This window comes from Mesocricetus auratus, unplaced genomic scaffold, assembly GCF_017639785.1.
Source record: "Mesocricetus auratus isolate SY011 unplaced genomic scaffold, BCM_Maur_2.0 Super-Scaffold_15014, whole genome shotgun sequence".
Classification (NCBI taxonomy): domain Eukaryota; kingdom Metazoa; phylum Chordata; class Mammalia; order Rodentia; family Cricetidae; genus Mesocricetus; species Mesocricetus auratus.
In genome coordinates, this window is record NW_024429186.1 from 80,892,049 (window position 1) to 80,906,515 (window position 14,467).

Here is a 14,467-nt window from a genome sequence, read left to right on the forward strand (position 1 = left end):
AATTGCATGGCTGCTGACACGTTCCTGGACATTTCTAAGGGTCAGCTCTTTTTTCTCTACAAAAAGGACCTCAACAGCACGTGACTCTAGAGTTGCTGGGAAGGTCCTGAGTGGGGAAAAATGGAACAAAGTACATAGGAGGGAGCAGCGGCCAATTAGCATTAGCGTTTATCACTGTAAGGGCAGGGAGTGCTTCACCCTCTGCTGAGTGGGGAGCCGGCATCTGGATGTAACCCAGAGGTGGTGTTGAATCCCCAGATAGATCCTCTGATACCCGTGCAGAATTTGTGAACGTTTGGCAGATTGTGGCTTAGTTTTGTTTCACTTGGCTTAATATAAGCTGGAAACCAGGGCTATTTTGAGAAATTCAGATGACTTTGGGTCTTTTCAAAAGGAGCATGGAAAAGTGAAGGACAGATAAGTAAACAAACCTGAGTCTTTAGTGACCTCTTCAGGCCCGCCCACTGCACCTCACTTCCTTCTACCCAGTGCAATCATGCTTTCCCTTCTGAGATACAAACTGTCAAGATCCATGGTACTCCAGGAGCTTTCATGGAACAATGTTCCCCAAGTCCAGCAGAGATGTTACATAAAATAAAATTCTTTTCTCTGTCAGATAGTAATGACTTTTTTTCTGAAGACTAGATATATAAATCACATATGACACTAGGCTAGTAGATAATGCATTCAATTCTCTCATAAATGTGTTTGTTGAATGGCCTTAAGACTTTATGTGGCATATTTTTCAATCCATCACATCAATAACAGGAAGTATATACTAATTATTTTACAGAATTCAGAAGCATTCTGAGAGTTCAGCAGAAGAGTTACTATATTTCAAAGTCTGTTAATAGGTATCTTAGCCTCCTGTTTATACAAAACTGAAGTAACAGGCAGATTCCAGAACATCTTAGACATTTAAACAATTGTGTCCCTTGTGTGTATCAGTTGACCTGAGAAACCAGTATCACAAAATAATCTGAAAAAAATTTAATTTTGTTACCTAAAATTGTCTTCATAGTATGTGACTGATTCATAATACTTTCAAAGTTAATGCATTTTAAGAAAAAACAGCAATTTTCTAATGAGAAACAACTATTAGGAAATAATTTATCTGCTAAAAATCCCCCAGCTGTTCCCATTAAGTATATTAGGTGTGGCTCCTCATGTCAGTAGTGATCTTTTCTTGTTTATATAGGATATAATTCTACCCAGCCATAAATTATTAATTTTAGGAATTAGCTATGTAGCTCTGGGAAATTTCCTTCACTTCTCAAAGAATCAGATTCTGTCTCTGTAGAATGATGCTTTTTACCCGTTAGAAGTATGTGAAATGACCTTAAGAGAGTTAATAGTTGAGGATGTATTTTTCACATGAAGACTTGTGGTGGAGCAGTCAGTGTGGTAATGCCCATGACTCGAGCGTTCTCTTTGTTATATATGGTAATTGCAATGCACCATACACTGCATAGTCTGAGCTCAGTCCTCTGAATTCTTCCTCACGAGCACGAATGCTTATTTTTCAATGCATTTATTCAAGAAAGAGAAAATCTCTTAAAAAGTCAGTTTCCTGCTGAAGAGGAATGTGCTTTCTATTTCACACGTTAAGAATGCCTGTGGAGCCAGGCCTCTGAGGCTCTGAGCAATGTAGTCTGTTCAGCACACAGCCCCTGCTCATGCACTCGGCTACACTAGCTGGCAGTAATGAGGTCTTTGGACATGAGCACTTCCACCATGGTAGTTCTGTAATGGTGATTCCAAAGGATTCATATTGCAGCTGTTTTTTTGTTTGTCTTTGTGTGAAAATCTCAGTTCTTCTAACAAAGAGAAATAGCCCATGTAACTGAATGACAAAGCACAGGTAGCATTGCTAGGAAACCTGCACCATTCCCTGTTTTGCTGCAGTGAGTGTGGGCACGTGAGGCTGTGGTCTGTATGCTCAAAGGAGGAAGGACATAAACACAGCTAAAGCATGTGGACGCACGTGCCGCTGACTGCTCCTGACTAATGTGCACGGAAATCCGGCATCAGTGTGAACCCTCTTTGTGCTTTGTAGGGCTGCTCACCACACATCGCTGGATCAAAGCTCTCCACCTCTTAGTGGAACGTCTCCATCCTACAAGTACACATTACCAGGAGCCCAAGATGCCAAGGACGATTTCCCCTTGAGAAAAACTGGTAAGTTGGCAAAGCAAGGACAACACTGACTTCTTCAATGACACACCTTCCTTTTGTTTTCCTCCCTTCTAGATAAGAATTAAAGAATTTGAAGTGTAGGCAGTACACCCTGTACTCAAGCTTATTGAAACAAACATGCCCACAAGCTCATGCATACATGAACTGTTGCAATTATACAGAGGCACACAGATGCATGATTCTTTTCTCTTCCTTATTTCTGCATGAGTCCATTCAGTATGTAATTAAGGTACCTTTTTAAGGTTGAAAAGTTTACCTTATTTTAGTTAGCAATAAATGTCAGAATAAAAGAACATAGTGGTGATATTCTTCAGAAAAATATAACTTTTGCTCATTTAAAAAAAAACAGCACTATCCTCTATTTCCTGTTGTCTCCTTTTCTTGAACCATTTACTTAAACATGTCTAATAAGGATATTATGTTCAGAATGTTTTAACTTTAAATTTTAATATTGATATATTGAATATCAGTTTAGCCAATGCTTTCTTCTGAGTAAGTTAGTTTATCAAACTCCAGACTACTGACCTCAATAAAAATATGTCCCTATTAATCTCCCATATGAGGACATACAACTACACTCATAGGAACTTGCAGTAAAATGTGTTTGTGTGAGTGTCATAGTGAAGTTTTATTTGGAATTTAATGGACAGTATCATCTCTCTGAATCATGCATATTTCTTTTCCCATCTTCTGTGCCTTTGAATGTCACTGACAAGTGATATTTAATGGGTATATGCTCTTCCCGCTATAATCAATATGTTTAAATAGCAAGATTTGTGTACACTCTGTTCTTAAGCTCTCAACATTTAGAAACTGCAACTTTTCAAAAGATTTAAAATGTTTTACATTCACAATTTCCATACAGGTATTCATAGATAGTTGAATCTATTGTATTTTACTCAGGTCTTGTCAAAGGATTATATCTCTGTAATTTGTGTATTAAATCCACAGTGGTGATTTCAAATAATTACATTCATTTTTCAAAGCAATTTGGAGTAATTAAAATGGATGTAGATTATACATACACATGCTGAAGCTAATTTCTATCAGATAATTTACCTGTGGCATAATGAAGATTTAAAAGTACAATCAACAGTGAATAAGAATTTATTATCCCTCATCTACCATATATGGTCCCAAAAGCAGGGCAAGGATGCTTACGTTCCCAAGACACTCAGTGCCTTTTTATTTTTATAGCCTAGAGATGTTTGCATTTCTGGGATGTTACATACAGTAGGATGTAAAATCAAGGGACAACAAGCTGAGCTTCATGTATTACATCTGAATCTTACATTGCTACTCACATATTTTGTGATCTTTCTTTTAAGTAAAGTTCTCTAGGGCAAAGGGAGGGAATAAAGAGCAAGGCATCATGTATTCTAAACATTGGGATTTAGTTTCTGAAAATTGATTCATAAAGGATGTGAGGATGACAGCCTTACTATTTAGTGGCATGTGTAGCAACCATTGACAAAAACTCTGCGGCCATTCCTGTAGTTACGGAGGGAACTGTTGTGAAACAGCCCACAAAATCAGGAGAAGGAAAGAACACAGAGGCTGGCTCCTAAAAGTGATATGTTCCACCGACTTCTGTCCTCAGAGTACGGAGACAACTGCACACTGGCCTAGAGCTGATAGTGCCCTCCAGAGAGGGTACGCAAGCATCTACAAGACAATCTTGTTTAAAAAAAATAAACTAGTGAGTACTAAAAGCTGTATTTCAGTCCTGCTCTGTCCATGAGAACAGTTTAGTTTTTCCCATGAAATGAATCAATAGCAAACTGTTAATTTATTCTCATTGAGATTCTCAATACATAAGACAGTCACATTCAGGATGCAAGTTATGTACGTTGGCCTGGATCTGGGCACATATGTAATAGGTTTCCTCTGCCTCTTTAGGTGGTATATATCGCATGTGAAAATCCATGGAATGTCTAATGGTACATTTTCCATAGTTGCCCAATATTTGATGTGTTCATTTTCTGCTGAAAATCTGATATTTATGAAGTATCAGGCTGCTGATGTACAAAGTCAAACATTTTCAAACATTGTAGCAATAGCAGCTGCTAATGCTTTGATATCACTCTAGGGTTTCTGAATTCTCCTTGTTCAGCTCCCATTGTCTGACTGAGAAAAGTGTGATGTGATAAAGTTTGTATGTTTTCTATACACAACAGTGCTTAGAGATGCTCCTGATTAATTACAAATAGGCAAAATTATCCATTTGGTATATTCCAATTGTATTGTGAGAAAACTAAAACTTAACTTTGTCATACATCACTGAAAATTTTCAATGATATTTCAATTAATGACTAGCGTGTCAACATTTATTATATTCTACTGACTAAACTGTCAGTTTGAGAGATGTAAACCATAAAATTTTATCATGATAAAATGTAGGTGGTGATTGGGGAAAGTGCTTAAGGTAATTTTTGTAAGCTAAAGTTTCATCACATTGACCTGAAGCTGGAGTATCGCTTTGTAGATTATTCAGGAGAATTAACAGACAGCTAACAAAGAGTCAAGCTTTGCCACTGCAGCCAGATTTTCAACTTGTGCTGTCTACTTGGATGTTATCCTTAGACTTAAAGGAGTTTTTTAAATGAGTCAATTCTGTTTTTCGAGCTGCATGTAATACTACATATTATTTTCTTTCATCCCGGCCATTTGTTGAATTACTTGTATTTATTAGTAAGGTTCAGGGAATAAAACTGGAACTAGCGTAAGAAAATTCTTAGTGGCTTTAAATAGATTAAGGTAGGCCCAGGGATGTCCCTTCAGCAGTGAGCACAATTTGGAAGCTCTCAGAGCTTTCTGGACACCCCTGTCTTCAGACATGGACAACCCAGGAACAGGCAGCTATAGAAGTCTTAGATGCCCACCGGATCTGAACTTTCCCATGCAAAGTGGGCCCTGTATTCCCTCCTCTTGGAAGGTCCAGAGCTGTCCCCTAGTCTGTTTCAGCTATTAAGGCCCATGTACTTTCTTTTAAAAAATACTTTTTTTTAAATTTTATGTGCATTGGTGTTTTGTCTGCATGTGTATCTGTGTGAGGGTGTCAGACACTTTGGACTGAAGTTACAGACGACTATGAGCTGTCCTGTGGATGCTGGGAATTGAACCTGGGTCCTCTGAAGGACCAGCCAATGGTCTTAACCATTGAGCAATCTCTGAAGAGTTAGTATTTTTTTTAATCCTTAAATGAATCCCTGTGCATAGCTGGCTTTGAAGTTGGGACTAACACATTTTTGCCCATACTTAAAGTATCCCTCTCACTACAGTTTCTTTGTTCCATAACGCAAAAGTTGGCCTATGGGGGCATTTGGAATGTACCTTGGCTGAGAAAGCGTTGTTGCTATAGAACTAGTTTCCCTCCTTCCACAGCACACCGTGGGATTGATAATAAGTAGGAAGCTTCTAGGGCTTGGCACTTTCAAAGGATTGCATATTTCTCACAGAGACATTGCATGCAGACTGACTTTGAACTGACCTTCCAAACCATTTAATTTGGATGCTGTTCCAGTGAGTATGCACATATGTTTCATAAAATATTATGACAAAAAATTCTAGAGGTTTTATACTCTATTATATTATCGAGGTCTTACCCAGTGAACTTTGCCTTTCTTTGAATGTTATAATCTTTCCACTTAATACTTCTGAACAAAGCAAGCTGGCAGGGTATATTAACCTCTTAAAGTGCACAAGCCATATAAAGCTTGGCTTTGGTTAATAAGACTGTTCCAGCCTTACTGAAACACTCATTTTAATGGTCAGAAACACTAGAATATGACTCAAAGATGGAAGAGATCCAAGCATAAGTTAAGGTTGTGGAAGGCCAATGGCATTTTCCACTTAGAGTACATTGGAAAGGAGACAGTTGGGTTGAGACTTACAGATTGGTAAATCTCCTGGTGGAGCGAACGGCCACCAGGATATGGAACCTTGATGACCTATTCAAGGCATTGTAATCCAAAGTTAACAAAAGGATATTCCCTTAAAAGATTGTAAAATGTCTCCATTCCCCCTTCTCCCTCCCTGTCTCTACCTCCTTCTCGTCTTTCTCCCCCTACCGCATCTATAGTTTAGCATATTCCCTAGGCCTATCAGAACTTGGCATGATGAATAAAAGAAGCATCTTGGCTATTTCAAGTCCTTATCATATAGGAAGATCTGTACTGGGTTTTTACTTTTACTCAACTTGTTTCCAATCAATAAGCTTAGTTTTTGGAATCGTTTTTTGACTTAACAGATTGAACAAATAGCACGTTGTACCTAGGCTGATTCCGTTATCGGTATCTTGTAGTATTAACCTATCTGTGTGTCCATGTAAAAGTGATGTGAATGCAACCTTTGCCTGCCAATCTGGAGTCGCATGTGTGGGCGTGCACTCATGTGTGTGGAGGCCAGAGGGTGACACTGGGTGTGTTCTTCCATTGCTCTTCGCTTTGATTTCTAGGGCAAGGTCTGTTGATGAGCCTATCACACCAAAATCCACTTATCATCTAGCTAGGCAGCTCGTTGTGGACATTCCTCTGTCACTGCCTTCCACTGGGAATATGGGTGCACTACCATGCCTACTCGACACTCACTCACAAGTGGAAGATGCAAACTCTAGACCTCATACTTGCCTAGCAAGGACTTTAGCCTCTGAGCCATCTCTCTTCCATTCAGCCACTGCCAATGCATTGCTATTAATACAGTCTGAAGTTGACCTGAAAGCTCAGTGCAACATAATGTTATAATATGTCATCACTCTGTCATGATAGCTTTTCACAGAAATGTATCATTGCCTTTAAAACTCTGTTTGTCACCTATTCCTACCAACCCTAAAATAAGTATGGAGTAATTCTTGTAATTTTTTTATTAGGCTGGAGAGATGGTTCACTTGCTATTCTTGTACAAAGCAAAAGGATAGCCATTGCAGCGTTATACACTTAATCTTAACTCTGTTTTTAAATAATTGAAACTTATCAAATATTGTCAGTCAATAATATTTCTTTGTATTCATGAGCCAGAGTTAATTTTTCCACTTACCTGTACCTGTGTAAGCCAGTTTGATTACTTCAAAATTTGGGTGGTTGTGAATAGAGCTACAAGATTTTGTGCCATGTTTTCCACTTAATTGAGTAAAATTCGGAGAAGACTGTCCAGTTATCTTCCCCACGTGTGATGGGCCTTACTTCTATTCCTAGTGTCTTTCACTGAAAAGAACACTCACAGTTTAATAAAGTTACACTTACTAGTATTTTCAGAGATACTGCTTTTAGCATTGTATTTAAAAGTATTGTTAAATACAGAAACATTTATGTTTTCATACTAGAAATTTTATCTCATGCCGGTCTCTTAGGATTATAATCCTTTTTGATTTAATGTTAAGAAGATTGTTGATGTCTTCATTTGGATTCAGTGTTTTGCAAGTGAGTGCCCAGTTTGAACATCAAGGTGTTTCAAAAACAAACAAAAAATTACTGTCAATCATTAAAAATTGATAACAATGTTATTGAAAAGTGTGTCTTTGTCAACTTATTCACTCTAGAAAGCATATGCTCCATAAAAGACACAGGACCCTCTGACCTCCTACACAACGTCTCCAACCAAAATTATGTCTTTCAGAGTCTTACTCTCATGGTTGAGATTCTCTATATTTGGTTTCTAAAAATGCTTTACAATGCACTCATGAATTAAAAGTTATAGGATAGAGCATTATAGCTCTGATCAGTATTTAAAGTAAATTGATGTGTTAGCCTCTTTCTTGCTCTCATCTTCTTTGTGTTGTGTTGCTGGGTTTTGTTGTGTTCGCTTCTTTTTTTTGAGAATTTTATTCAGTATATTTTGTCATATTCTTTCCCTTCCAATTCCTTCCAGATCACACTATCACACTTCATTCTCTCTCTCTTTCCCTTCCTCTCCCTCCCTCACCCCCACCCCATGCTCTCTCTCAGAAAGAAAAAATAAGTCACTAAAACCCAAGGAGCTAAATTTCTGTTGGCCAAGCATCTGTTAGTATGGGGTGTGCCATGAGGTATAGGTGATTTATCAGTGTCAGTTCATAGAAGAAACAGATTCTCCTTCTCCCAGCAGTTATCATTTTCAAGCAGCTCTTTATCTATGGGTGGTACTTTGTGCCCACTTCCTGTCCTCCCTGCTGGGCTCTTGTCTGGCTTGAGCTTATGCAGGTCTTGTGCACACTGTCACAGTCTATATCAGCCATGTGGTGTCTTAAAATTGACTCTTTAAAAATGTCTGCTACCTTTGGCTCTTGTAGCCTTTCTGCATGCTCTCTACATGAGAAATGTGCCATAAACATCCCACTCAGGGCTGAGCACTCTAAGTCTCTCACACTCTGCACACTGTTCAGTTGTGAGTCCTTGTGTTAATTACCATCTACTGGAAGAAGAGACTTTCTCTGATGAGGGATGAGCAATTGCACAGTTTCCAGGTATAGAAGTGTGTCATTAGAAATGATATTCTCACTATGCACATTTAGCAGAACAATAATAGTAGGTTTTTCCATAGGGCCTGTGACTTTTGTAGTTTCAGGTTCTTTTACTTCATTAACCAGTAATCTGCCAGGTATAGGTTCATGGAGTGAGCTTAAATCAAATTAAAAAGTGATTGGTTACTCTATGGGTGAGCCCACAATACTGTCCATGCTTCTAGGAGTGAGCACACAATAGGTTACTTCCCTAACATACATGTTACTCTGGCACCAGATTGTTATAGCTCACAGCGTTCTTAGTGGTGACAGATTGTTGATTACTCTCTTCCTCTGGTAGTGTGTGTAGCAACTTCAAACAGCGTGATCATTAGTCATAGAGTTGAACTTCCCATTGAGTATGAGCTAGACTTCTAGATGTTCTATGACATAAATATGTGGCATCTCTTACTGTGAAGCTGGGGTTAGTATCCAATAACATTCACAATAACTTGTAATATTTTGTGGAACTCTTTGCCTAGAGACTCAAAAAGATGTAACTCAGTCTTTGTACTGGGGGATTTTATTTAGCAACATATGATATCTAATTTGGGTATAATCTTCCTTATGATATGGCGATTCCACTTAAATTTCTTTTTTGTATGTATATGATTTAGGGAGCTTCTATAGTAATAGGTTGCCACATGGCTTTTCAAAAGGCCTTTCATGTTAGTCACACTCCCCTCATCCCCTCCTCTACTCTGAACTCCCACCCAACCTCTTTAATTCTACTGTTCTATTTTCCTTTTCATGCATTTGTAGGGATTTTATTTCCCCTTCCTTGGAAGGTCCCTTCTTTCCCTTTATGAGCTACCCAAACTCTAATGGATAGTCTATATGAAACACACATAATCTAAATTATAAAAGCTAATATCTACATATCTGTCTCAGTATGCTTATCATTTGTAGATAAGATGATACTGATTTTTGTGGGTTGATTTTGATTCTTGCTGCTTTGCTGAAACATCTTATCAGCTGTAGACATTTCCTGGTAGGGTCTTTTATGAAATCTGAACCCTTCAAGCATGAAGTAAAAATAAAGGCAAGCAGAACTAAGGAAATTTTTACAAATAAACCTGCGTTGAAAAAACAGCTAAAAGAAATTATCAAAAAGAAAAGGACTACATCATGAGCTGAGATCTGGGTTAAGGAATGGACATAAAAGGTGAAATAAAATGCTTTATTTTTCTTCTTCTTATTATTGTTGTATAGTACTTACATTTTATAATTTCAATTTTTCAGGCATCCATTATGGTATAGCTATTGTAAACAATGAAAGTATTGCATGAAAGTCCTGTGCATGGTCCCTGAATTATGGCAGTCTCAATACACATATTGCCAGTATAAGTTACTGAGAATAATGATGCAATATTAATGAAAGAAAAGATTAATTCTAGCACAGAATTTAAAGGAATTCAAATGGCATTTGATTTCTTAACCTTGTCACTAAATATTATGAAAATTTAAGTATTTTAAATTTCAGAATATTCATGTAAATAAAAATAGACAAATGATATTATATAAAGAAATTTATTATTTTCTTTCATGAAGATTATGAGAAGAAAATATTAGTTAACTTAAAAGTTATAGGTAAAATATAAATGAATACTGTTGCATAATCATATCTCCTACTCAGTATAATTATTCATTCATTCAAAGTCTCATGAAATATTTTTCATTCCCCATAAAATGCACAATTAAGAGCAGGCAGGACATACTAGATAAGATTGGAATGAGAAATTGGCAAAAAATAATAATTAAGACTTTTAAAGTGTTTAGCCATCTGTTGTAAAGTCAGGAGAATGGTTTAAAAATCATAATTTGTAAAATTCGCAATTATAGAACTTGAAATTCTGAGGAAATATTCCATACCAGTATATGCACTTATTTTTCTGTAGACATAGCTAGTGAATATATCAAATGAAATGAAACAAATGATGAAATATTTATGATGCTATTATCTTTCCATTTTTATCCAGCTATCTGGTTCATTTGAAATGAAAGTATCCCTTATGGCAAAGAATCTGTCATGATACTATTACCATGTGTTCTAGTGGCTTCTTCCTATGTGTGCTTTAACAGAACAACAGTTTAGTAAGGCACAGGGGTCCTTGTCTTTCTGCAGATCCCCAGCTTCTGTTATAGATTGGTTTGGTCCTTAGTTACTTGTCATTTTTTTTCTTACTCTTTCTCCATAACTCCCATTCCTTGAGCTCCGTGTGCGTGCGGTCTCCAGCCACTACCATTTCTTTTAGTGAAAGTTAGCAGTTATCTATCAAATCTAGGATATCAGATTGCCATTATTTTTTTCTTTCCCATTTGATGTCTTTGAAAATTTGTCACTCCCTGACAAATGCTGGGCTCACTCCTGAGGATGGAGGAAGGAGTTTTGTGGCAGAAGGCTCACCATTGAGGAACTTGTGTTCTTGGTGGTGAGTGTGTGCAGGAGAACCCTTACAGGAGACTGTCTAGTGACATATGAACCATTTTCCTCACTGAGAAGGTCATTCATATTTCTGGGTTACCAGCCGCCTTTAGTGAAAGCGATGGTCTAAACCACTTGAAAACATGGGTAAGAGAAGACATAAGATGCTTGTATTTTTTAGTATAATATCTATGTCACTTTATTCCTTTCTTAAATTAATTTTTATTTAAATTTAAAACAATTTTATTTTACATACCAATCCCAGTTCCCTCTCCATCCCATTCTCCCACTGCCCCCACCAACCCCCCCATCCCACCCTCCCATGGGGGATCATCAAAGTCTGTCACATCATTTGGGGCAGGGTCTAGGCCCTTCCTTGTGTTTCTAGGTTGAGAGAGTATCCCTCCACAGGGAATGGGCTCCCAAAGTCCCTGTACAAGGGATAAATACTGGTTCCACTGTCATAGGCCCCATAGAGTGCCCTGACCTTCTGACTGAAACCCACATTCAGAAGACTTGATTTGGTCCTGTGCTGGTTTCCCAGCGATCAGTCTGGTATCCATGAACTCTCACTTGCTGAGGTCAGCTGTTTCTGTGGGTTTCCCCAACCTGGTCTTGACCTCTTTCCTTATCACTCCTACCTCTCAGTGTTTAGCTGTTGATCTCTGTTTCTGCTTCCATTAACTACTGGGTGAAGATTCTAGGATGGCATTTGAGGTAGTCTTCAATCTCATTATAGGGGAAGGGCATTTAAGGTAGCCTCTCTACTATTGCTTAGATTGTTAGTTGGAGTCATCCACTTTATTCTTAATATTTTGGTTGTATTGTATATATATTAAAGTACCTCACATACAAGTAATATTGGAATTTATTAGAAAGCAGAGCCTGCGGGTATGTGGTTCCTTAAGAAAGGTACAGAGCCATGCTGCCCAAAAATTTTTTCAATTGTCACAGAAATGTTCTGCATGTATTATCTCCTAATTCAGTAGTTACTAGCTAAGTGTAGTCACTTGACACTGGACACTGGATGTGGAGCTAGCATTATTTGGAACTGAGGTTTTTTTTTTCTCTTGTGGCTAGTAACTGTCCTTTAACAGAGCACAAGTATTGGCCAAGGCAAGAAAAGCTGTGACATTGTCACTTCAAACACTCAGAGCTCACTAAGCAACATCATCGGCACATTAGGTCACCCCATAAATAATCTCAGATCAGACATTTTCAGGGCTCTCTAATATTTAGTAAAATTAAAAAATGAAAAATATAAAGCAGCTCAGCTCACCTGGATTCTATCGTTTTATTGAATATTTGTGGGTGGGTGGTTATGAGCCTGATAACTCCTATTCAAACTTTTGCATGGGTTTTCATACCAACACTGCGATTCCCTCAGGGTGGTCCTTCAGACCTCCATTGCTCAGTCTTCAAATACAAGAAACCTAAGTATCATGGCTTACAGAAAACACTCTGGGATACTTCCTCCATGCTCACTCCCAAGCCATGGGTGTTGAAGCCTCACAACTCAGAACCTTGGTTTTTGCCTGCCCTCTAAGTTATTCCCAAACACATACTATCCCTCCTAACAGTGCTATTTCTCCAGTGGCCAGATTGTGTTTTACTCGTGTGTTCTAAACAATGGAGATAATATTACTTTTATGTGATGCAGTTGTGTTATTCCAAAAACATTTTTTTCCATGACTAGCTAGTGCACGACCTAAACACACAACAAATCTCTAACTAGTACAAAACAAATACTTTACTTATCTTTTAAATGTTAAAAATGTAGTTGAATCATATTAAGTTCTTCATTTTAGAGTTGTGTATGGCTTGTTAAACAACTACTGTATTCCCATGTGAAATGCTCTATGACTTTTATGATATACACCATGGTTGAACAACAAAGAACACGTATGCTGTCAAGAGGAGTGTCAAGCATAGTGATTCTCCACAGTATGAAATAGCAAGAAAGTGAAAGCTTGCTTTGATGTGATATTCAGTCACATCAAAACAATCAAGTTTAAGGAGAATAATATAGGTCGGTGGGCAGATGCATTTGTGTGATAGATAGCATGTCTCTCTTGGTCCTACACAGTCTTCTCAGCATGCGGCCTGCATAACCTAATGACCCCGTAAAATAACTCACACACACACATCTCATTGTTCTTGCCAGCATGTAGTCACAGGATGTAGCATCCTGTTTCAGGCCTAGCTTCAGCTGCTTGAGCACAGGTATAGTGCCCACTCAAAGGTAACAAGTGTTGCTCACATCCCAGCCTATCTCTCTTCTGTTCTTTTTCAAAAATAGCAGCTACTTAGTATCACTCGGAAGGGAAGCTTTGCTAAAATTAAAGTGCTGTGTTGCATCCATTTTCCTCAAAGCAGAAAGCAAAGCCATTTAACTTGTACCATTTGCAAATTAACTTCAGTGCAATAATACATAATGTTCAAAATATTTCAAAATAGCATGTAAGTTTGATCTAATCATTGAAAGGCCAATGAAACAGACATCTTCTATGGGAAGGAAATTAAAGTCACAAAGTGATATGTTCTTTCTACATATGATTATTTAACTTTTTTCAAATAAACTATTCTAAAAATAAAGCATTTTCACTTAAAGTTGGATTATCCATATTTATTTGTCATGAATGAATATACAGCCTAATTTGTTGACCTGTGACATAATATGAGGCATCGCAAAAGTAAAATGTTGCCAAAATGTTAGCTTGAATTATCTACCTACAAAAAGGCTATTTTCAAAACCTTCTAGATTTCTTTAGTAGAACTGATAGACTTATGAATGTGTAAATAGTAAACATTTTATATGTGTTTACAGATTCCACGGAGAAGATTCCTAAAATGTGTTATAATTCACTTACAACATAGCTATAGAAGTTTTTAAACACAGATAATATGTTTCCATTAAAGTTATCTATATATGCATAAAAATTACTTCTCTTAAGATTTATTGCTAGAATAATATTACTTTCTTGAAGAAATGATATACCTACTTATTGCAACACACACAATGATTTTATAAGCAGCCTAGAAGATGGACATAAAGGATGGTTTATACAAGTAGGCCAGATAACAGGGATACAAATCAGGAAAGAAAATACAATGCAGGATTCTTTGATACAAACCTGTGCTGCAGAACGCAGAAGAGGAACAAAGTTCTGCACACCCAAGGTTGGCACGGTGGCATTAGAAGCCTGGCATTTACCCCAGCGTGCTTAGAGTCAGCTGCAGAATCTGAGGATCCTACTCAGAACGTCTAAGAGGTGAATATTATGGGGTCACAGGAAGGTACCCAGTGTAGTAAGAAAAGAGGGTGTGCCATATTTTGAAACACTATGATTGGTTGTTAGGTCTCAGCCCTC

At 37.6% G+C, this 14,467-nt stretch overlaps 1 protein-coding gene across 25 annotated transcripts in view; it reads left to right on the forward strand.

Moving 5' to 3' along the window:
- Positions 1 to 14,467, forward strand: part of Hdac9 (histone deacetylase 9) — an 888,277-nt gene that overhangs the window by 483,379 nt on the left and 390,431 nt on the right. For all 25 annotated transcript variants that reach the window (XM_040743251.1, XM_040743249.1, XM_040743250.1 and 22 more), the window contains one exon: positions 2,057 to 2,178. In XM_040743251.1, the coding sequence (XP_040599185.1) occupies positions 2,057 to 2,178 (122 nt within the window). The remainder of the gene's footprint in view (positions 1 to 2,056; positions 2,179 to 14,467) is intronic.